The sequence below is a fragment of the Chiloscyllium punctatum genome, chromosome 2, assembly GCF_047496795.1.
Source record: "Chiloscyllium punctatum isolate Juve2018m chromosome 2, sChiPun1.3, whole genome shotgun sequence".
Taxonomy (NCBI): domain Eukaryota; kingdom Metazoa; phylum Chordata; class Chondrichthyes; order Orectolobiformes; family Hemiscylliidae; genus Chiloscyllium; species Chiloscyllium punctatum.
In genome coordinates, this window is record NC_092740.1 from 7,935,938 (window position 1) to 7,959,745 (window position 23,808).

Genomic DNA, 23,808 nt, shown 5'->3' on the forward strand with positions numbered 1-23,808 from the left:
TCCAAATCTAACACCTGGCCGGGCTCATTACCCAGTACCAAATCAAATGTGGCTTCGCCCCTTGTTGGCCTGTCTACATACTGTGTCAGGAAACCCTCCTGCACACGCTGGACAAAAACTGACCCATCTATAGTATTCATACTATAGTGTTCCCAGTCAATATTTGGAAAGTTGAAGTCCCCCATGACAACTACCCTGTCTCTCTCACTCCTATCGAGAATCATCTTTGCCATCCTTCCCTCAACATCTCTGGAGCTATTCAGAGGCCTTTAGAAAACTCCCGACAGGGTCACCTCTCCTTTCCTGTTTCTAACCTCAGCCCATACTACCTCAGTTGATGAGTCCCCAAACATCCTTTCTACAACTGTGATATTGTCCTTGACCAACAATGCCACACCTCCCCCTCTTTTACCATCTTCTCTGTTCTTACTGAAACATCTAAATCCTGGAACCTGCAACAACCATTCCTGTCCCTGCTCTATCCATGTCTCTGAAATGGTCACAACATCGAAGTCCCAGGTACCAACCCATGCTGCAAGTTCACCCACCTTATTCCAGATGCTCCTGGCGTTGAAGTAGACACACTTCAAACCAACTTCTTGCTTGCCGGTGCCATTTTGCGTCCCGGAAACTTGATTTTGGACCTCCCTATTCTCAACCTTTTCTATACTCGAATACAATTTTGGTTCCTATCCACCTGCTGGATTAGTTTAAACCCACCCCAATAGCCTTAGCGAATTTCCCCCCCAGGATATTGGTACCCCTCTGATTCAGATGAAGACCGTCCTACTTGTAGAGGTCCCACCAACCCCAAATTCGGAGATTTCAGCAGTTTCCTCATCTCCCCTCCCCCCCACCATATCTCAGATTCAATCCTCCAACTCGGCACTGCCCTCTTGAATTATCCTACCTGTTCATCTTCCTTCCCACCTATCTGCTCCACCCTTTGCTCCATCTCCATTTGTGGGTGGAACGGTGGCACAGTGGTTAGCACTGCTGCCTCACAGCGCCAGATACTTGGGTTCAATTCCCACCTCAGGCGACTGACTGTGGAGTTTGCACATTCTCCCCGTATTTGCGTGGGTTTCCTCCCACAGTCCAAAAATGTGCAGGTTAGGTGAATTGGCCATGCTAAATTGCCCGTAGTGTTAGGTGAAGGGATGAATGGATCTGGGTGGGTTGCACTTCGGCGGGTTGGTGTGGATTTGTTGGGCCGGAGGGCCTGTTTCCACACTGTAAGTAATCTAATCTACTCGGATACTGCCTGACCTGCTGTGCTTTTCCACCACCACACGTTTTGACTCTGACTGTCCAGCATCTGCTCATATGTCTTATAGTCTTTAACAACCTCAGGATATTCTAAAATCACTTTTCAGCTAACCTCTGACGTTATAGAGTCAGATTTTCAATAGGCATTAGGGATCCTGATTGAGTCAGGAAACACTGCTTTTGCTGGAGAAAGAATTGTCCTCTGCTTTCCTGGACCCGAAAGATTCTAATGCGGTTTCTGGCAGGTCAGGGAGACCCTGAGTACACAGCACACACTCTCTCAGGGTTCCACATTCCTTATTGTGAACACCACAGGAAATCTGCGTTTCCTGCAGCATGTTCGTGGCTGTGTACTGGTATGGGTTTTGAAAAATGTAATAACACATACTCCACCGTGGAAAGTTTGTGATTGGGAAAACCTTATTGAGAAGTTGGGAACATTCTGAAAAGTGAACTTAAAATGCTTTTGAGATCTTCAACTGTCCCTATGAGAGGGTTGATTGTTATGTAGATGTGATTTACTATAGACAGCCAGTCTGTAAATATTGATGAGGCGAACTTTAGATTACAGGAGGATATGGATAGACTGGTCAGATGGGCTGAGCAGTGGCAAGTAGAATTCAATGTGAGGTGAAATATGGGCAGGACAAACAAGGCAAGGCAGTACAGTACAAGTTGAACAGTAGGACCATGGGAAGCACCAAGGATCAGATGGATCTTAGTGCGCACGTTCACTGGTCCCTTAGGAAATCAACGAGGTAAAAACAATTACTGCAGATGCTGGAAACCAGATTCTGGATTAGTGGTGCTGGAAGAGCACAGCAGTTCAGGCAGCATCCAACGAGCAGCGAAATCGACGTTTCGGGCAAAAGCCCTTCATCAGGAATAAAGGCAGTGAGCCTGAAGCATGGAGAGATAAGCTAGAGGAGGGTGGGGGTGGGGAGAAAGTAGCATAGAGTACAATGGGTGAGTGGGGGAGGGGATGAAGATGATAGGTCAGGGAGGAGAGGGTGGAGTGGATAGGTGGAAAAGAAGATACGCAGGTAGGACAAGTCCGGACAAGTTATGGGGACAGTTACTGAGCTGGAAGTTTAGAACTAGGGTGAGGTGGGGGAAGGGGAAATGAGGAAACTGTTGAAGTCCACATTGATGCCCTGGGGTTGAAGTGTTCCGAGGCGGAAGATGAGGCGTTCTTCCTCCAGGCATCTGGTGGTGAGGGACCGGCGGTGAAGGAGGCCCAGGACCTCCATGTCCTCGGCAGAGTGGGAGGGGGAGTTGAAATGTTGGGCCACGGGACGGTGTGGTTGATTGGTGCGGGTGTCCCGGAGATGTTTCCTAAAGCGCTCTGCTAGGAGGCGCCCAGTCTCCCCAATGTAGAGGAGACCACATCGGGAGCAACGGATACAATAAATGATATTAATGGATGTGCAAGTAAAACTTTGATGGATGTGGAAGGCTCCTGTAGGGCCTTGGATAGAGGTGAGGGAGCAGGTGTGGGCACAGGTTTTACAGTTCCTGCGGTGGCAGGGGAAAGTGCCAGGATTGGAGGGTGGGTTGTTTGGGGGCGTGGACCTGACCAGGTAGTCACGGAGGGAACGGTCTTTGCGGAAGGCGGAAAGGGGTGGGGAGGGAAATATATCCCTGGTAGTGGGGTCTGTTTGGAGGTAGCGGAAATGTCAGCAGATGATTTGGTTTATGCGAAGGTTGGTAGGGTGGAAGGTGAGCACCAGCGGCGTTCTGTCCTTGTTACGGTTGGAGGGGTGGGGTCTGAGGGTGTAGGTGCGGGATGTAGATGAGATGCGTTGGAGGGCATCTTTAACCACGTGGGAAGGGAAATTGCGGTCTCTAAAGAAGGAGGCCATCTGGTGTGTTCTGTGGTGGAACTGGTCCTCCTGGGAGCAGATCCGGCGGAGGCAGAGGAATTGGGAATACGGGATGGCATTTTTGCAAGAGGTAGGGTGGGAAGAGGTGTAATCCAGGTAGCTGTGGGAGTTGGTGGGTTTGTAAAAAAATGTCAGTGTCAAGTCGGTCGTCATTAATGGAGATGGAGAGGTCCAGGAAGGGGAGGGAGGTGTCAGAGATGGTCCAGGTAAATTTAAGGTCGGGGGGAATGTGTTGGTGAAGTTGATGAATTGCTCAACCTCCTCACGGGAGCACGAGGTGGCGCCAATGCAGTCATCAATGTAGTAGAGGAAGAGGTGGGGAGTGGTGCCGGTGTAATTACGGAAGATCAACTGCTCTACTTAGCCAACAAAGAGACAGGCATAGCTGGGGCCCATACGTGTGCCCATGGCTACCCCTTTGGTCTGGAAGAAGTGGGAGGATTCAAAGGAGAAATTGTTAAGGGTGAGGACCAGTTTGGCCAAACGAATGAGAGTGTCGGTGGAAGGGTACTGTTGGGGACGCCTGGAGAGGAAAAAATGGAGGGCTTGGAGGCTCTGGTCATGGCGAATGGAGGTGTAGAGGGATTGGATATCCATGGTGAAGATGAGATGTTGGGGGCCAGGGAAACGGAAGTCTTGGAGGAGGTGGAGGGCGTGGGTGGTGTCTCAAACGTATGTGGGGAGTTCCTGGACTAGGGGGGATAGGACAGTGTCGAGGTAGGTAGAGATGAGTTCAGTGGGGCAGGAGCATGCTGAGACAATGGGTCGGCCAGGGTGGTCAGGCTTGTGGATCTTGGGAAGGAGGTAGAACCAGGCAGTGCGGGGTTCCCGGACTATGAGGTTGGAAGCTGTGGGGGTAACCATGGGCACATGTATGGGCCACATCAATGTGGACTTCAACAGTTTCCTCATTTCTCCTTCCCCCACCTCACCCTCGTTCTAAACTTCCAGCTCAGTAACTGTCCCCATTACTTGTCCGGACTTGTCCTACCTGCCTATCTTCTTTTCCACCTATCCACTCCACCCTCTCCTCCTTGACCTATCACCTTCATCCCCTCCCCTACTCACCCATTGTACTCTATGCTACTTTCTCCCCACCCCCACCCTCCTCTAGCTTATCTCTCCATGCTTCAGGCTCACTGCCTTTATTCCTGATGAAGGGCTTTTGCCCGAAATGTCGATTTCGAAGCTACTTGGATGCTGCCTGAACTGCTGTGCTCTACCAGCACCACTAATCCAGAATCCTTAGGAAATCAAGACAGGTGGATAAAGTGGTTAAAAAGACATGTGGTATACTTGCCTTTATTTGCTGAGGCATAGATTTTAAGAGCAGGGTGGTGATGCTGTGACTGTGTAAAATATTGGATAAAGTATTGTGTGCTGAACTGAAATTTACATCGATAGGTGGAATGTGATTTCAGTGGTGAGGATTCAGAGCAGATTTACCAGGATGTTGCCTGGGCTGGAGAGTTTTAGTTATGAAAAGAGATTGGATAGATTGGAGTCGTTTTCTTTGGAGCAGAGGTGATTGAGGGAGTACATGATTGAGATGTGTAAAATTATTGGGTACTTAGCCAGAGGAGAACATTTCCCCTTGGTGGAGGGATTGATGACCAGGGAGCATAGAATTAAGTTAAGGGTCAGGCAGCTTTGAGGTGGTATGAGGAAAATTATTTTCTCCCAGAGGGTGGTGAGAATCTGGGACTGACTGCCTCTTAGAGAGGCAGAAACCCTCATAACATCTAAAAGGTTATGGGCACACGAGGATATGGGCAAAGTGCTGGACAATGGAATTAGAAGAGGGGAGTGGTTATTTACGATCCGCACAGACTCGATGGGCTGAAGGGCCTTTTCTGTGCTGTAGACATCAAAGAGCCTATAACTGTAATTTGACCCCTATATTGATGAACATTATCTAATACTCTCATGCTTCGTGTACTTTTCTAGTTGTCAGAAGTGCTATAATATACGTGAATGAACTAAAATAAAATATCCTCTTAGCCTCTGCTGTCATAGTCAGTACTATGATTTAAATCAACTGACAAAGATTAACTTCCCTACAGTGAAGAAACAGGCCCTTTGGCCCAACAAGTCCACACCGACCCTCCAAAGAGTAACCCGCCCAGACCCATTCCGCATATTACCTCTGATCAATGTACCAAACACTATGGGCAATTTAGCATGGCCAATTCACCTGACCTGCACATCTTAGGATTGGGGGAGGAAACCCACACAGACACGGGTAAAATGTGCAAACTCCACACAGACAGTCACCCAAGGTGGGAATTGAGCCCAGGTCCCTGGCACTGTGAGGCAGCAGTGCTAACCACTGAGCCACCATGCCAGCCCTTAAAATTGAAAGTAAGACACCACTGGGCTTCCTGCCTCCAGTGACTCATAGACATTGTGCTCTGAAAATAAATGGAATTATCGTAGTGTCAGTTGCGTCAGTTTCAGACAATGTAGCTGGAAGCTATTATTATGACAGTTGTAGCCATTCTGAGTGTTTGACTGAGTTTCAATTGCTTATAGATCACTTGGCAGGGACGTTTCCAGGAATGATACAGACTTTTAAGAGGTTCAAATGGTACTTTTGGTTGGTTAATTGTTTATAGTAGGGTGATCTGAGGGGACATGGGTGCGAGTGAATAATAAGGTTTTAGGGCCTGGAAAGGAAGTTAAGAACTGGGTTGATGCAATGGAGAACAAGGCTCAACCCCATACTGTGTTTACTCACTCCTTCACAGCTTACAACACGCACAAAAATCAAAACTCCTGGGCAAACTCACACAGGAGTCAGGTGTACATTTTGGCAGGTTAAAAAAGTGCAACAGGTCTGGTTTTCCTGAGCCCACAGGAAGAAAATTGCTCAAACTCATTGGTGTAATGCAGAAAATGTGGCTGACAATTTCTACACAGCAGACTTACATAAACAGCAATGCAACAATGACCAGATGCTCTGCCTAATGATGTTGCTTGAGAGATTAAAAACTCAGCCACGATACCAGGGAGAATCCCCCGCTCTGCTTCGATACAGTGTCATGACATTTTACATCCACCTGAAAGGGCAGTCTGGGACTCAGTTTAATGTGTGATCTAAAAAGACAACATTTCTGACAATGCAGCACTCCCTCAGTACTGTAGTGAAATGTCAGCCTGGATTATATGCTCACATGCCTGGAATGGGACTTGAACCTGTGATTTTCTGGCTGTAGAAGTGTTACTTACTGAGCTACAGACCAGGGATCAAATAGTCAATATGGTAGTCTCTGAACCACAGCCAATCTCTGCTTTAAACCAGCTCATCTGGCAGAGTCTGAAATTGGAATGACTGTTTCACAGATGACAAAGCTGTTCAAAACCCTTTAGTTTTCCTTCCCTCCATTATCTGTGGCTTCCGACGGCCAAACCTTGCATCCATTTTCTTGTTTTTAATAAGCATATGGCATGTGTGCGTCTAATTGCCTCCAAATGTATATCCACATCCTAGCAATTCCATGTGCCATGCAGTACAATGTGAATTTGATTGAGTCCATCCCCTCCCAAGCTGATGACGAGCGAGAAGATGAGGGTTAGTGGCCAATGCTGGATGAGGGTGTTTGCTATGAGAATGTGTGTGTTTAAGAACATGGTTGTGTGTCTGGTTGTGAGAGTGTCTGTGGGTGTAAGTATATGTATATGTGTGAGGGCAAGAGATGCTCTGCGTGTGTGCACGTGTTTTTGAAGGTGAGCATTTGTGCCTCTGTGAGCATGTGTATGCGTGCGCGTGCATGTGTATGTGTGTGTGTGAAAGAAAGAGAGAGACACACACACAAAATGTTTCTGTTTGTATGTGTGAGACTGCGAGTGAGAGAGATTGCATGCTAATCCATCTTTGCGTGAGAGTAGATATTTGTGAAACAGTTTACTTGGGTATGTGAGAGTGAGTGTGTGTGAAAGATTGGGTGTAATTTTCTCTGTGTCTCTGACAGAGTGTGTCAGTCGATATGTGAATCTGTGTGAGTGTGTGTGTCTGTGAGACAATATATTTGTGCATGTGTGTGTGAGAGCAAGAGAAAGAGTGTGTATGTCAGAGTGACAAAGAGTGTGTGTGAGATAGAGAGAAAGAGAGAGAGTGTGTGTGTCTGTGTATGATGCTGGGTTAGTGAGCTGGAATGATGGTGCACTGATGATCTGGGATGCAGCCTATACCTGTGAACCTGTACCCAGAGTCCACTTCGTAACGGAACACCCGCTCTGTAGAAACCATCCAATCGGCTTGTCGTCGACAGGAAAGAAAGCATTCATTAGCACAAACATATCCCGCTTTCCACAATCACCAGTGCACTCCACCCCTCCCTCATCCTGAGACTTTTTAATCATCCATGGGTCGTGGGTGTCACAATGGTGAGGGAGTGTCTGTGTTGTGATAGACAATGAATCCCATCTGCATAAGGAGCAGACAAAATTATACAAAAGAGTGTACTGATACTGTTACACCCACAGAACCATAGGAACAGGACTGAACCACTTAACCTGTCAAACCTGCTCCTCAACTCAAAACCTTCCTAACCTGCAATCTCCTTCCTGACCTCTCCGCCCCCAACCACTCCGGCCTATCACCCTCACCTTAACCTCCTTCCACCTATCGCATTTCCAACGCCCCTCCCCCAAGTTCCTCCTCCCTGCCTTTTATCTTCGCCTGCTTGGCACACTCTCCTCATTCCTGAAGAAGGGCTCATGCCCGAAACGTCGATTCTCCTGCGCCTTAGATGCTGCCTGACCTGCTGCGCTTTTCCAGCAACACATTTTCAGCTCTGGTTTTACATGTAGGCCAGATCAGGTAAGCATGGCAGTTTCCTTCCCTAAAGGACATCAGATAGGTTTTTCCAACAATTGATCCATGGTCACCATTAGATTCATAATTCCAGATATTTATTGAATTCAAATTTCACCATATAACCTGGCAGGATTTGAACGCGGGCCCCCAGAGTATTACCTGGATCTCTGGGTTAACAGCCCATCGATAATACTACTTGGTCATCGCCCATCGCCTCCCTATGTTCCTTTTATACAAAAGAACAGTTTCTCCGTTTCTAGTTAATCCAACCCACTCAGGATTTTGAAAATCTCTGTCAGATCCCCACTCAGCCTTTTTCTCTTCAGGGAGAACTGTCCCTCCTTCTTCAATCTATCCTTATCACTGAAGTTTCTAGTCCTTGGAACTATTCTTGTAAATCACTTTTGTGCACTCTCCAATCCATTTCTGTTAATGTTTCAGCCACAGCTGAACATGATACTCCAGCTGAGATTGAACAATTATTTAGTATAAATTCAACATCATCTCCTTGCTCTTGTACTCTATGTTCCTACTGGTAAAGTTGAGAACACTGTATATCATTGTTCACAATTGTGGTATAACTATCTTCAACATGATTCCTAATTCTTAGTTTATTTGCTCATTGCTGGCAATGTTAAGTGTGTGTGTGTTTTTTTTTCCAAATCCTTGCTGTGGCCAGGATTGCCAATTTGCAGACTTGCAGCTAAAAGTCACGATGCTGTCTGCTCTGCAGTTGCCTCGTGTAACTGGAAGCTGCGGAGGTTTTTAGGTCTGTACTGAAATACTCATCCTGTGCATACAGGATGGAAATCCATCTTTCCCCTTTTTCCACCAACAGGTTGTGCATCCAGAATCTGTTCTACCCCTTAAATAAACACAGCAGTATTTGAACTAACCGAGGGTCTTGACAGCATTGCTGGGCTCACTGCGTAAACTTGCGCCATGAGCATTGACTGCCCGGACTGCAAACTGGTATTTCACATTTGCTTCCAGTCCCTTGATCAGTGTGGATTCCGATTGGATCTTTTCGCCTATCAGTGTCCAGGTGTCATTAAGTTCAGACCTAGGGAGAAAGTCAAGTCAATCAATAAATCTTGGCAGGGACAACACAAGTCATTGTACCTCACATGGTGAGGAAGATGAGCACCAAGGCTGAGAATGAGTTAACAATTAAACGTTACAAAATCCCACTGGGAGCAGTTTATGGACAAGCAGATGCCCAGAGAATGATCAAAATTCTGTAAGAAGTAACTCCATCAAATGACCCGCTTCACTGTTGCTGGGGCAATTCACAGAACTCCCTCCCTAATTATAGAATCCTTACAATGTAAAAAGGGGTTATTTGGCCCATCAGGACTGCACTGACCCTTGAAGAGCATCCCACTCAGACCTGGCCTCCTACCCTATTCCTGTAATCCCACATTTCCCATACCTAATCCACATAGCCTACATATTCCTGGACACAATGGAGAATTCAGCATGGCCAATGCACCTATCCCGCACATCTCTGTACTGTGAGCGGAAACCACAGTACCTGGGAGAAACTCACTCAGACACGGAGAATGTGCAAACTCCACACAGACAGGGTGGAATTGAACCCAAAGTCCCTGGTACTGTGAGGCACCAGGGCTAACGACTGAGCCACTGTGCTGCCCCTAATGGCATTGTGGGTTGACCTACAGTGGTTCAAGAAGGCAGCTCACCAGCACCTTCTCAAGGGAATGGGCAGTAAATGAGGCCACATCCCACAAGTGAATAAAAGAAAGGACAAATTTGAACTCAGTGGTGGGTTGAGTGGCCTCCTCCTGTGGATTCCCAGTCGATGGATTAAATAAATCTGTGATAAAAAGCCAGTATCAATAATAATGCAAAAAGCATGTAAAAATTCAACTGGATTTTCACAGAAGAAAATCTGCCATCCTTATCCGGCCCAGGCTTATATGTGACTCCAGACATATAGTGATATCATTGACATTTTCCAGTTTATTCTGATTATTGTTTTGAGTTGTGGTTTGGTTTAACTAGATGCTTTGCCATGCCATTTCAGTGTGAATTTCCTCAGTGTATTTCAGTGTATTTATTATTGCTTTCCATGTGGAAATTGGAGATTGCTGCTCAGCCCCTAACTGCAGGAAGGTGTGGCTTTCTGGCTGCACTTTCCCAGAACAATTAGTCATAGAGTCATAGAGTTGTACAGCATGAAAACAGTCCCTTCAGTCCAATTCATTCATGTTGACCAGCCATCCTAAATTAATCTAGTTCCATTTGTCAGCATTTGGCTCATATCGCTCTTATTCATATACCCATCCAGATGCCTTTTAAATGTTGTAATTGTATCAGTCTCCACCACTTCCTCTGGCAGCTCATCCTATACATGCATCATCCTATACCTGCACATATGTGATACTGTTGCCGCTTAAGTCCCTTTTAAATTTCTCCACTCTCATCTTAAATCAATATCCTCCAGTTTTGGACTCCTCTACCCAGGGGAAAAGACCTTGGTTGTTCATCTTATCTATGACCCTCATGAATTTATAAACCTCTGTAAGGTCACCCCTCAGCCTCCAACTCTCCAGGGAAAGAAGCCCCAGCCTATTTAGCCTCTTTCTTTAGCTCAAAACTTCCAACCCCAGCAACATCCATGTAAAGCTGTAATTTGTCATGAAGAACATAATACAACATTCAAAATTAGACTGAGGATGTCTTTGATGTCCAGACAGGAATAAATCACATTGGTTAAGGGTCAGGGTGGGGATGCTGTTCTAGCGGGGGTACAGTCAGACAGAAAAGCATACGCCCTACCTGCTTCAACTTGGAAAAATCCCTGTTCCAACACAGTGTGAGGAAACAAATTCACAGGCTGGCTCACAATGTGACTTAGAATAGATGAATTGAGTGCCAAATCAGATAAAGGCGAAATGGTCACAGTCCCACTCTCTCATTAGAGATAGAGGCAACTGGTGGTAGTTTAACTTGAGGATAACACAGAGGGGAAAGAAGGCAACTGCAGTGGGGAAAAACCATCTTCTCAGGTCTTTCTGCCAAAGTACAATGAGTTTCCATTCAGTTGTCAGACCCTCTCCTTGGCTAATGTTAAGAGTTAATAGTGAAGTAACATATGACTTTGGCTTTTATAACTGCAGGGAATGTCACATCTAAGGTTTGTTTTTTTCTTGAAATGAAAAAAAGCTCTGCAGAACTGCTCTAGCACCTGTGCACGTACAAACAAGTTCCTTATTAACAGAGTATATTTTTGCAATTAAAAAAACTTGAGTGTGACCACACCTCAGGTGAGGGGAGAGATTGAGAAGGTGGGATCTTTACAGTAACTTAATTGAACCCTGCAAACCGGCCATGCAGCCACCTGAGCTAACCCCGCATCAGCAGCAAAAAAAGAGAAATAAACATAACAAAATGAATATGACAAAGAACTATGGATGCTGAAAATCTGATACAAAAACAGGAATTTCTGGAGAAACTCAGCAAGTCGGGAACATTGGATGAAGAGAAGGATAGAATAAAAGAGACAGAGAAGGATTTTACAAGAATGTAATTTCACATGTTTTAAAAATAAATCTCCAACAATTAAAAATGAAAGATGGATACTCCACATTTCTATATATTCCTGTTCAGTGTTAGAATGCTTGTTGTAATTTATGGTTATCAGATAATTAAGTGAGTCTCTGACAGCTAATCCAGGATTAAATAAATATGCAAGGACCTTAAATGCTCCAAAATAGGCTCATTGCGTCATGCCAAATGTTAACTTGCTGTGACAGCTTTTGTTTGCACCTACAGACAATCACTGCAGCTTCTGTGTCTGTCTCATATGCTTCACTGGTGAGGCAGACAGTGAGACAGTAACACTGTGTGTGTAACTTGTTATTTCCCTATTCTATCTCTTATCTGCCCCTGCCTAGTGGTACTTTCCAACTTGCACACAGATTGTGTGGATGGGCATTAACCTCAATCACTAGCTAAAGGGTAAATTATGGACCAAGAACAAACAAAAAAATTACCGCCAAAAAAAAACCTGGGGATTAAAAGATTGAAAGAGTGGATCAGATTTATTCTGTGTTTCTGGGGAAAAGTCCAAGAAACAGGAGGGATCGAGCTGGCCAGGCTAAGAGGTGGTGTGACTGGCCGAGAGTGACGGTTTTGAGGGGGACCATCTTTAAAATAGAATTCTTGACGTGAGGTGGCACAGTCCACCCCGGCATTCACTGCCCATGACTTGTTTCTCTGATTCGGGGGCAGTGAAAATGAGCCGAGGTATTGATTAAAAGAGCTAGAAGGGTAAACAGCACTCATGTGGAGACACACGTGCCTGTAGTTCTGGCCATTGCAGAAAGAAAGCAATTGTACCCGATTCATTTATTTTCAAATTAAATGCTCTAAAATTTCAGATTGCTAATCTCCGAAAGGAGTAGCTTTTAGGATAATAAAATCTAAAATATAACTTTTACAAGGATGTTGCCAGGGCTGGAAAATTGCAAATATGTGAAAGACGGGGTGGGCTGGGCTTGTTCCACTTGGAACAGAGGAGACTGAGGGGAGATTGGATTGAGGAATGCAAACTTGTGAGGCCCTTGGATAAAATGAATGAGAGGGGGCTAGCTTCCTTCGAACGAGGGGGCAGGGAAACATATGAACTTTTTGCTTCCTCACTCTCCACGGGAGTTGGACTGGATGATCAGAAGGAAGCGGATGTTGTTCCTCTTTTCAAGAAGGGGAATAGGGAAATCCCTGGCAATTACAGACCAGTCAGTCATACGTCTGTGGTCAGCAAGGTTTTGGAAAGAATTCCGAGGGATAGGATTTATGACTATTTGGAAAAGCACAGCGTGATTAAAAGCAATCAGTATGGCTTTGTGAGGGGAAGGTCATGCCTCACAAATCTTATTGAGTTCTTTGAGAATGTGACGAGACATGTTGATGAAGGTCGAGCAGTGGATATGGTGTACATGGACTTCAGCAAGGCATTTGATACGGTTTGCCATGGTAGCTCATTCATAAAGTCAGGGGGTATGGGATACAGGAGATTTAGCTGTCTGAATTCAGAATTGGTTAGCTGACAGAAGACAGAGAGTGGTTGCAGATGGAAAGTATTCTGCCTAGAGGTCAGTGTTGAGTGGGGTCCCACAGGGCTCTGTTCTTGGGCCTCTGTTCTTTGTAGTTTTTATAAATGAGTTGGATAAGGAGGTTGAGGGGTGGGTTAGTAAATTTGCCGATGGCACAAAGGTTGGAGGTGTCGTCGATAGTATCAAGTGCTATCACAGGCTGCAGCGTGACATAGACAGGATGCAGAGCTGGGCTGAGAAATGGCAGATGGAGTTCAAACTGGATAAATGTGAAGTGATGCATTTTGTAAGGTCAAATTTGAATGCTGAATAAAGGATTAAAGACAGGATTCTTGGCAGTGTGGAGGAACAACGGGATCTTGGTGTTAGTAGTGCATAGATCCCTCAAAGTTACCACCCATGTGTTTAGGGTTGTCAAGAAAGCATATGGTGTTTTGGCTTTCATTACCAGGGGGATCGAGTTTAAGAGCCATGAAGTTTTGCTACAGCTCTACAAGTCTCTGGTAAGACCACACTTGGAATATTGTGTCCAGTTCTGGTCACCTTATTATAGGAAAGATGCGAGGCTTTGGAGAAGGTGCAAGGAAGGTTTACCAGGATGCTGCCTGGACAAGAGGGCTTGTCTTATGAACAGAAATTGACTAAGCTCAGGCTTTTCTCTCTGGAGAGAAGGAGGAAGAGAGGTGACCTGATCAAGGTATACAAGATAATGAGAGGCATAGATAGAGTCGATAGACAGAGACCTTTCCCCAGGGCTGGGTTGACTGTTGTAAGGTGTTAGGAGGGAGGCATAGAGGAGACATCAAAGGTAGGTTCTTTACACAAGGAGTTGTGAACCCATGGAATGCGTTGCCAGCGATGGTGGTGGAAGCAGAGTCATTAGGGACATTTAACTGACTGCTGGACATGTACATGGATAGCAATGAATTGAGGGTTGTGTAGGTTACGTTATTTTATTTTAGATTAGGATTAATCCTTGGCACAACATCATGGGCCGAAGGCACTGTTCTGTGCTGTACTTTTTGATGTTCTATGTTCTAAGAGCAATAGGCCATTCACCCCCTCTGCTCTGCCATTTCATAATTTGAATGGAACCTCAAATACACAGTCTTACTGACTCCTGATATCCTTTTATCCTTAACAAGAATCTCTCTCTCCTTCTAACTTCAACATACTCAAAGTTTTGCTTCCACCAGCTTTTCAGGAAGACAGTTCCAAAGACCTGTGACCATTGGAAAGAGAGAAAAAACTAATCACTGTTGTTTGAAATGGGGATTCCTTGATTTTTAAACTAGATTTTCCCACAAGAGGAAATATCTGTTCCAGATCCACCCTGTCAGAATCCTGAGGATTTTAAATGTTTCAATAAACTCAACTCTTACTCTTCAAAATTCCAGTAGAAATAAGCCGAGCCCAACCTTTCATCATAAAATGCCTCCAAAAACAAAGATGTGCAGGTTAGGTGGATTAAGCATGAGATATGCAGGGATAAGGTCTAGGCTGATGCAGATTTGACGGACTGGTCCCTTTCCACACTATAGGGATTCTATGATTTGATGATTCATTCAATGGATCACTCCAGTAAACCTTCTCTGAATGATTTCCAACACATTAACATTTTTCCTTTAAAAACCAGGAGGAGGTGGTGTGGTAATACATTGTGTGACCATGTAACTCCTGTCGATTGATGTAAAGACCTATCTCACTTTTATGTGACTCCTGACCTACAGCAAATCTCTCTGGGCAATGAGGAAAGGGCAATAAATGCCAGTCTTGCCAGTGTCATCTACATCCCATGAATTAATTTTTTCAAATATTCATATACAGGGCTCCACATATAGTCTCACCAGTACTCTGTGTTGTGAAAATATGGGTGTACTGTACTTTTAAGAGAGTTAAAAGCTAGCAGAACTACCTGATAGCACCAAGTGTTCTGAATAAGATACAATGTAGCATGTGGTCCAGCTACTGGGGTAGCTGGTTGCCTGGAGACAAAAACAGATTTGAATTAGGCAAATCAGTTTAAATTATACTCCTAAAAATACCAAATTCCAATAAAATTTGAATTTAGTATATTGACAATCTTAAAAGCCAATGACACAACCAATACTTTGGAGGTATAAGACTGGGGAAAATTGAACAATTGGGAGGAGAACTGGCATTTCACCAGCATGTAGAGACTGCCTGAAAAATAACTCTCTTAAAGGTACCTTTATTGATCAGTAACCTGTGAAACAGAAATTCCTAAGAAGAAGAAAAGAAGACTGAGGAAAATATAAAAAGAAGATTCAGCTGCTGGTTGGTTTTGAAAGTTTGGAGTTTTGGTAAATCTTAATTGGGGGGTTTTATCTGACTGGTATTGTAGAAGCTGAAGGTAAAAGATAGGTTAGAGGAAGGAATTGTAAATAGTTGTTAATTAATTATTCTCTGTTATACTTTAAGAACTGGGTGGTACAGTGGCTCAGTGGTTAGCACTGCTGTCTCACTGTGCCAGGGACCTGCGTTCGATTCGAACCTTGAGCAACTGTCTTGTGTGGAGTTTACACAGTCTCTCTGTGTATAGATAGAGTCATAGAGATGTACAGCATGAAAACAGACCCTTCGGTCCAACCCGTCCATGCCTACCAGATATCCCAACCCAACCTGCCAGCACCTGGCCCATATCCCTCCAAACCCTTCCTATTCATATCCCCATCCAAATGCCTCTTAAATGTTGTAATTGTACCAGTCTCCACCACATCCTCTGACAGCTCATTCCATACACGTACCACCCTCGCGTGAAAATGTTGCCTCTTAGGTCTCTTTTATATCTTTCCCCTCTCACCCTACACCTATGCCCTCTAGTTCTGGACTCCCCGACCCCAGGGAAAAGACTTTGTCTATTTATCCGGTTCAATTCCCGCCTCAGGTGACTGTCTGTGTGGAGTTTGCACATTCTCCCCGTGTCTGCGTGGGTTTCCTCCGGGTGCTCCGGTTTCCTCCCACAGTCCAAAAAATGTGCAGGTTAGGTGAATTGGCCATGCTAAATTGCCTGTAGTGTTAGGTGAAGGGGTAAATGTAGGGGAATGGGTCTGGGTGGGTTGCGCTTCGGTGGGTCAGTGTGGACTTGTTGGGCTGAAGGGCCCATTTCCACACTGAAAGTAATCTAATCTGTAAGTAATCTAATCCTATGCACACCCCTCATAATTTTGTAAACCTCTATAAGGTCACCCCTCAGCCTCTGACGCTTCAGGAAAAACAGCCCCAGCCTGTTCAGCCTCTCCCTGTAGCTCAGATCCTCCAACCCTGGCAACATCCTTGTAAATCTTTTCTGAACCCTTTCAAGTTTCACAACATCTTTCCGATAGGAAGGAGACAAGAATTGCATGCAATATTCTAACAGTGGCCTTACCAATGACCTGTACAGCCGCAACATGACCTCCCAACTCCTGTACTCAGTACTCTGGCCAACAAAGGAAAGCATAACAAACGCCACCTTCATTATCCTATCTACCTGCGACTCCACTTTCAAGGAGCTATGAACCTGCACTGCAAGGTCTCTTTGTTCAGCAACACTCCCTAGGACCTTACCATTAAGTGTATAAATCCTGCTAAGATTTGCTTTCCCAAAATGCAGCACCTCATGGGTTTCCTCGGGTGCTCTGGTTTCCTCCCACAGTCCAAGATGTGCAGGTCAGGTAAATTGGTGATGCTGAATTCCCATAGTATTCTGGGATGTGTAGGTTAGGTGGATTATTCTTCAAAGGGTCGGTGTGGACTTATTGGGCCGAAGGGCCTGTTCCCACACTGTAGGAATTCTAATTCTAAAAGTAAAGTTGTTAATTTTTACTTTAAATAGTTCTTGGCCTCTCGAATTTTTACAGATAACTGCACGGGGTAAATCTTTTCTGTGCTGCTCGTTTAAATTAAGCAAGAGGTTTTACCCCCTGTCATAACACCTGTATAACTGAAGCATAACCTCGTTATACTTGCAAATAATTCCCTTTGCAATAAACCATAATATTCACTTGGCTTTCCCAACTAATTGCTGTACCTGCATCCTAACCTTCTGAGATTCATATATTAGGACACCTATATCCCTCTGCATCTCAGATTTCTGCAACTTCTAACCATTTAGATAATATGCTTCATTTTCATTCTTCCTGCCACTATGGATAATCTCATTTTCCCACATTATACTCTACTTGCCACATGTTTGCCCACATTTCAGCTGCCAAGCCCTCTGCACCATTCTTATATTCTCTTCACGCTTAGTTTCCATTGTGACATTAGAAAGTTTGGCAATCATACCTTCCATCCCTTCATCCAAGTCATTCATACAAATTGTAAAGCGTTGAGTTGCCAGTATTAATTCCTGTGGCACATCACGTATTGCTTCTTCCCAATTTGAAAAAGACCCATTTATGCCTATTCTCAGCTGCACAATCTTCTGTTAGTGCCAAACTGCTGCCTTCTACACTATATTAAAAAAAATCTACAATAACATTTGACATGAAACTTCGCCTTCTGGAAATCTAAATACCACACATCCACCAGTTCCCCTTTATCCACAGAACGTTCCTTACTCAATCAACTCCAATAGGTTAATTAATGGTGATTCCCTTTTCACAAAATCATGTTGACTGCCTGATTACCTCAAATTATCCAAGTGCCTTGTTATAACATCTTTAAGAATGGTTTTGAACATTTTGCCTATGACAATTGGTAAACTAACTGGTCTGTACTTTCCTGCTTTCTGTCTGACTTCCAAGTTGAATAAAGGAGTTACACCCACTATCTTCCAATCTCATGGAACCAGCCCTGAATCAAAGGAGTTTTGGAAAATTGAAATCAGTGCATCAACTATCTCAGTAACCACGACTTTAAAGGATGAAGTTCATCAGGACTCAAGGATTTATTATGTAGCTCTAACAATTTACTCAATTCCACTTCTCTGATGATTATGATTTTCCAGAATTCCCGCCTTCCTTCTGCCTCTCAGATGTCCTCTGTGGTAAAGAGTGATACACAATACCTATTCAATTCATCTGCCACTCCCTTATTTTCCACTATTAATTCTGCATACTCACTTTCTACAGGCCAATGCTCATTTTGTTAACTCTTTTATTGTTTAATTATTTATAAAAACTCTAGCTATCTGTTTTTATACCCCTGCAAACCTTGCTCTTGTAGCCTACATTACCCCGTAACTTGTTCATCATTGTTTTCATTCGTTTTTACATTTTTTCCAAACTTCTAACCTACTCCCGTCTTTGTGCTTTGCAATATATTTTTCTCCAAGTTTGATACTGTCTTTAATCTTTCTATTTAGCCACAGGTGGTGGGTTTGTACTTTGGATTTTTTTATTCTCACATATTGGAATGTATCAATTCTATATCTTTTAAAATATTCTCATAAAAGTCTGCCACTGCATTGCTATTGGCCTGTCATTTGACTTATCTAATTTACTTCAGCCAGCTCTGTTTTCATGCTCTTATAACTTCTCATATTTAAACTTCAGACCCACCACTCTCTCCTTCGGTCATATTGTGGTAATTGATACCTTGGGGTGCCTTCACAATGACATGATTAAATAATGTACAAAACCAAGTCCAGTTCTCATAAATAATTGCTCAAGCCTTCTATGAACCTGTCAAACAAACATTAAGAATGCTGGAGAAATTCAGCAAGTCTGGCAGCATCTGTGGTGAGTGAATGTTTTGAGTGTGCTTTGCCTCTTTTTCAGAATTGAAAGGTGTTGGAAAATCAGTTCTTTATATCCTTTTGACAAAAACAACGGGGAGCCACAGAGCAAATAGTATAGAGAAAACAACAAATGCTGGAGATCACAGCGGGTCAGGCAGTAGGGATAGCAATCTAATATTTCAAGTTGAGATGACTCTTCCCAATGCAAAAGACAAATGGGTTGTTAATAGCAGATAAAGAGAAAAAAATGATGTAAAATGAGTGTAAATGAAGGTGTGAATGAGAGAGAATTAGACCCCTCTACTAGGTATAAAGTAAATAAGACACACTGTGGTTATTGAATTCAGTGTTAAGATCTCAAGACTATAAAATGCCTAAGTGGAAAATGGGATGTTGCTCCTCAAGCAGGTGCTGTACTTCATTGGAATATTGCAGCAGGTTCAGGACCGAACTGTTAGCATTAGAGCAAGATGCTTTATTAAAGTGACAACTGGGAGGTTGGGGTCATTCTTACTGAAAGAGTGGAGGTGTCTGCATTTTGTCTTGCTAACATAAAGAAGGCTGCATTGTGAGCATCAAATACAGTAGACCAAATGGGTACCTTTGACATTGAGGAGACAAGAAGTGAATGGGCAAGTGTTACACCTTCTGCAATTGCACAGGGAGATGCCACACAGAAGTGATGAAGCATTAGGAAGCATGGAAGGAATGGTGTGTGCAGAATGCTGATGGTGGAAAGGAAGGAAGGGGAATGTGTTTAATGGTGGCATCCTGCTGGAGGTGGTGGAAATGGTGGAGGATGATTATTTGGGTGTGGAATTTGGTGGGTTGGAAAGTGAGGAGGGGAAGGGGGAAGATGGAGGGATGGAGAAAATAGAGCAAGGGAGATGGAGGTGGGGTGACAGAGGGAAGGGAATAGAAGGAGAGGGAATGGAGGCAAGGTACACACCAAAGACAAAAGGACACACCAAAGAAAGAATGAATGAGACTTGGAAAACGAGAAATGGGAGGATGGAATATGGAGGTGAGGAGATGGAGAGACAAGAAGATGAAGTGAGGGGATTGAGGACAGGAGATGGGGAGTGAGGCAATAGGGAGACTAGAGGACAGAGTGAGGAGAGTGAAGGACAGGAGAATGAGGGACAGAAGATGGAGGGCAAGGAAATGGATGGACAGGAAAATGCAGGACTTGGAAGAAGAGTTGCAAATCTGGGTGAATGGGTTGTTGTGACAAAGTTCCCAAATTAACTGAATGGGGCTCTATGTCAGGGATGGCTGGCCACTCTGAGCTGATTACTGTATTTCTATTGCGTTATACTTTAACAGAAAGACAAAGGACCAGTGTTGAGAACGTCACGGGTTGAGGTCTCTCTGATTTCCTGTACAGCGAGCATTGAGAGATTCTGAATGCCAACCACTCCCTCACAGTGAGGGGTTTTGCAGCCGGCCTGCTCTTTTGGAGGGCTGTAAACCAGCAGCCACAGAAACAGACAACTTCTTTTACCCATCACAGCCTTCAGTGTTTATGAGCAGGGCAGATTTAACTGCGGCGTGATGACTGCACAATGTTCCTCTTATATCTAACAACGCTTTAACGATAACAGGTCAAAGATTATAAAGGAAAATGCAGGCTGATGCATTCCAGCCAGTTAATTGCCATTCCAGAAAATCACAAAAAGAGGCCATTTAGCACGTCAATATGGTGCTTGCTCAGCTTAACCCTATTGTTAAAGTACCCCAGAGAATGATGCAAGTTGGTTCCAACACAGAGTTCAATATCTATGACAGTTTCTTAATGACCTTGATCCTTGCAGTTGAAACATAGAAACACAGAAAATATGAACAGGAGTAAGCCATTACGGCCCCTTGAGCTTTCTCCTACGTTCAATATGGTCATGGCTGATCATCCAACTCAATACCCTCATCCCACTCTCAACAGAAAGAGAGTGGGAGATAGGAAAAAGCAACAAGAGAGAAAATTGTGGATATGGGGAGAAGGAAATGAGGAGAGAGAAAGAGGGGAAGAGAGATAAAAAGATGGAGAAAGAGAGAAAGAGGGTGAAAGAAAGAAAGAGAAAGGGAGAGAGAAAGATAGAGGAAGAAAGAAAGAGAAAAAGAGAGAAAGAAAGAACAAACAGACGGGGTGATCATGAGAGAGCCCACTTCTGTCTTCCAGTCGATGGCCCACTCTTTAATTCCAGTCAAGTGTTGTAAAACGCATCTGGTTGTAATTATCCTGACTTTGCTCAGTTCATGTTTTATATTAAAAATTGGACAAAATAAACAATTCGAAGTGTGTGTGTGAGTGAGTGAGTGAGAGCGAGAGAGAGAGAGTGTGTGTTTGTGCGTGTGAGGGTGTGTGAGAGGGAGAAAGAATGTGTGTGTTTGCGTGAGTGTGATTGTGTGTGTCATTGTGTGAGTGTGTGAGTGTGGTGTGTGAAGGGACAGGTGAGAGGAAACAGGAAAAGGCAAACATACTGAGCAGCACTACTGACAGCTGTCTGTCATCTTTGCTTAACATCCTGACAAACTAAATTGTTTGAAAGAAACCGACACACAGATGGTAGGAAGAATTAAATGTTTAAGCAGCATGTTAATAATCTGATAGACTCCCCTCCCCCTCTCCACCTCACCTCCAGATTGTATACTCTGGAGATAAGACTGGGAGACTCCTCTGTGTGTTACAGGGAGTTATGATGCCTACAAATTGGGAACAACCCTTTCCATTCCTGTCCCTCCTCAAAACACCACTTTGCAGTTTGTGAAACCAATGGCATTTCCTACTCATGAAGGACAATACCTACATACATTTAGAAGCGAGGAGAGAGGGTCTGATAACAGAATGGACCTGATTGGACTTTGTGAGAAAGGCTGCAGATAGTGATCTTTCCCCCCTGCACCTTGGCAGTTACCCCAAGCTTTAGTGCGGCCCTCAGCATGTCGTACTCGGCCTTGGAATGTGCCAGTCTGCAACACTCAGTCAAGGTAAATTCTTTATCTGGAACACCAGCATGTTTTGGGCAAACCAGAGAGTGTCTTTCACCTCCAAGCACAGTCAATGTTTGTCTCAGAGTGTGTCCCAGGAGCACAGAGTCCTGTGTCACGAAGCTAGCTGCTCAGGATGAACCTTGACAGAAGGGTCCTTTAGCTACCAATATTAAGTGGTGAGCTGGAGCTTGCATCATGATCAGCAGAAGGTCAAAGTCGTGGAATATATTTGAGTCAGTGTTTCTGCCACAAACTCTGCCAGTCAGAAGAGGGCAGGGGTGAGGTAGGTTGGCGATGGCCCACATGGACGGTCAGCCCAGCAAATTCGTACATCTTTTGTTCTTTATTCTGTCACAGGAAGTGACAATCCTGGCACTCACTGCCCTTGTTGAACTGACTGGTTGTCTGGGTCATTTTGGAGGGTGGTTGAAAATTGAACATATTTTCTGTGGGACTGGAGTCATGTGTGGGATAGCAGATTTCCTTCCCTGAAGTTAACAAGATGGGTTTATGTGCCAATTGACAATGGATGCCAAAGCTTGAAGATAGCTTTTTCAAAGAAAAAACTTCCAAATTTCACTGAATTAGAATTTCCACCATGGTGGGACTCAGACCCATGTTCAGAAATTAGCCTGGGATTTGGGATAACTCATCTAGACACACCACAGCTGGCTCTCTATTTGTGTTAGTCCCTCACTTGTGGTGACACTGAGGAAAATGGGAGGTTAGTTCAGTATGAGGAGCTGAAAGGGATAGGATAAAGGGGAGAAAACCGTGAGAAAGAGGACTGTGGGAGAAGGGTTGTGGTATGCGAGATGACATTGTGTGGATTAGGACATGTTTCTGAACTCAGCGTTTCCCTTATGCGTGTAATCAATGTGAAGACTCCCTGGGGAAGGGGTAATGGGAGATTATCTCTCCCCATGTAGTCACAGAGGTGAGGAGCATTCTTCCAGATTTGACCTAACCTTCCCCTTACCACCCCGCCACCCCCCCCCCCACCACCATCACACCATCTTCAAACCTTCCTTTGGCATTTCACTGCTGCTCAACTTGGCACTGACAGAGAGATGTGGTAACACTCCTCCTGCTCTCTTCCTCTCCTCCTCCTACCCTCCCTTCTCTCACCTTCCAACCTACACCCCCACCTTAGTGAACAGCTTCGAGGGCGAGAGTGACACTATCTCATTGAGGCAAATATAATTGCACTGGCCTCATAATCCAGGGGCCCAGGCTAATGGTCTTGGTTCCCTAGTTGGGATTTGAACCCATGATTTAAACTAGATTTATCAAAAAAAATAATATATCTAAAATTAAAGTTGCCATGAAGCTATCATTGACTGCTGTAAGATCCCACTACCGTTGTTTAGGGAAGAAAATCTGCCATCCTTATCTGGACTTGCCCACATGTGACTCCAGACCCAAACAATGTAATAGAATCTTAACTGCCCTCTGTGGAAGGGCAAGAAACACAGACTTTGATAGTGACATCCACATCCCATGAAATAACAAAAATCAGTGTCAGTATTGAGGGAATGTCATCCTCAGTTCCTTTCTTCCAGTCCCCACTGTCTGATCATTAAATCAATAGATCCACTACCACTCCCCTCATCATCACAACCGAGGAAGTGACTGATGTCTCCATTGCGAATCTCACTAAACTGTTTATTTATTGTGTCCCCAGTGATCCCCGCTGACTGGGAGAGAGCAGACCCTGCTATGGGCATGTCATGCCCCAGAAATTCAACGATGGACAACTTCACAGCAGAGATCACCCTCAACCTTAACCAATGCCCCCCAGGTGCCAGTGGATGGGGTGAAACCTGGCTGCATTTCCCCCTGCCTCCACCAACCTAGTCCAGGAGGCTGTGGATGGTCCTGTTGAATCTGCCGGATGTGGGGACCGTGGATTGGGGTCCCACTGGCCTGTGCTGGTCCCTGTATCTGTGTTGCTGGAAAGGCACAGCAGGTCAGGAGCATCCGAGGAGCAGGAAAATCGACGTTTCAGACCGGAACCCTTCATCAGGAATGAGGCTGGGAGCCTCAAGGGCGGAGAGATAAATGGGAGGGGGGGTGGGGCTG

The 23,808-nt window shown here is 44.6% G+C and overlaps 1 protein-coding gene across 6 annotated transcripts in view; it reads right to left on the reverse strand.

Moving 5' to 3' along the window:
- egflam (EGF-like, fibronectin type III and laminin G domains) overlaps positions 1-23,808 on the reverse strand; it is a 113,662-nt gene that overhangs the window by 73,363 nt on the left and 16,491 nt on the right. For 4 of the 6 annotated variants that reach the window (XM_072593333.1, XM_072593313.1, XM_072593322.1 and 1 more), the window contains 2 exons: positions 8,868-9,034; positions 7,344-7,409 (listed from right to left, as the gene is read on the reverse strand). In XM_072593333.1, coding sequence (XP_072449434.1) covers positions 7,344-7,409; positions 8,868-9,034 — 233 coding nt within the window. The remainder of the gene's footprint in view (positions 1-7,343; positions 7,410-8,867; positions 9,035-23,808) is intronic. The other 2 variants (XM_072593353.1, XM_072593343.1) reach the window with 1 other exon arrangement.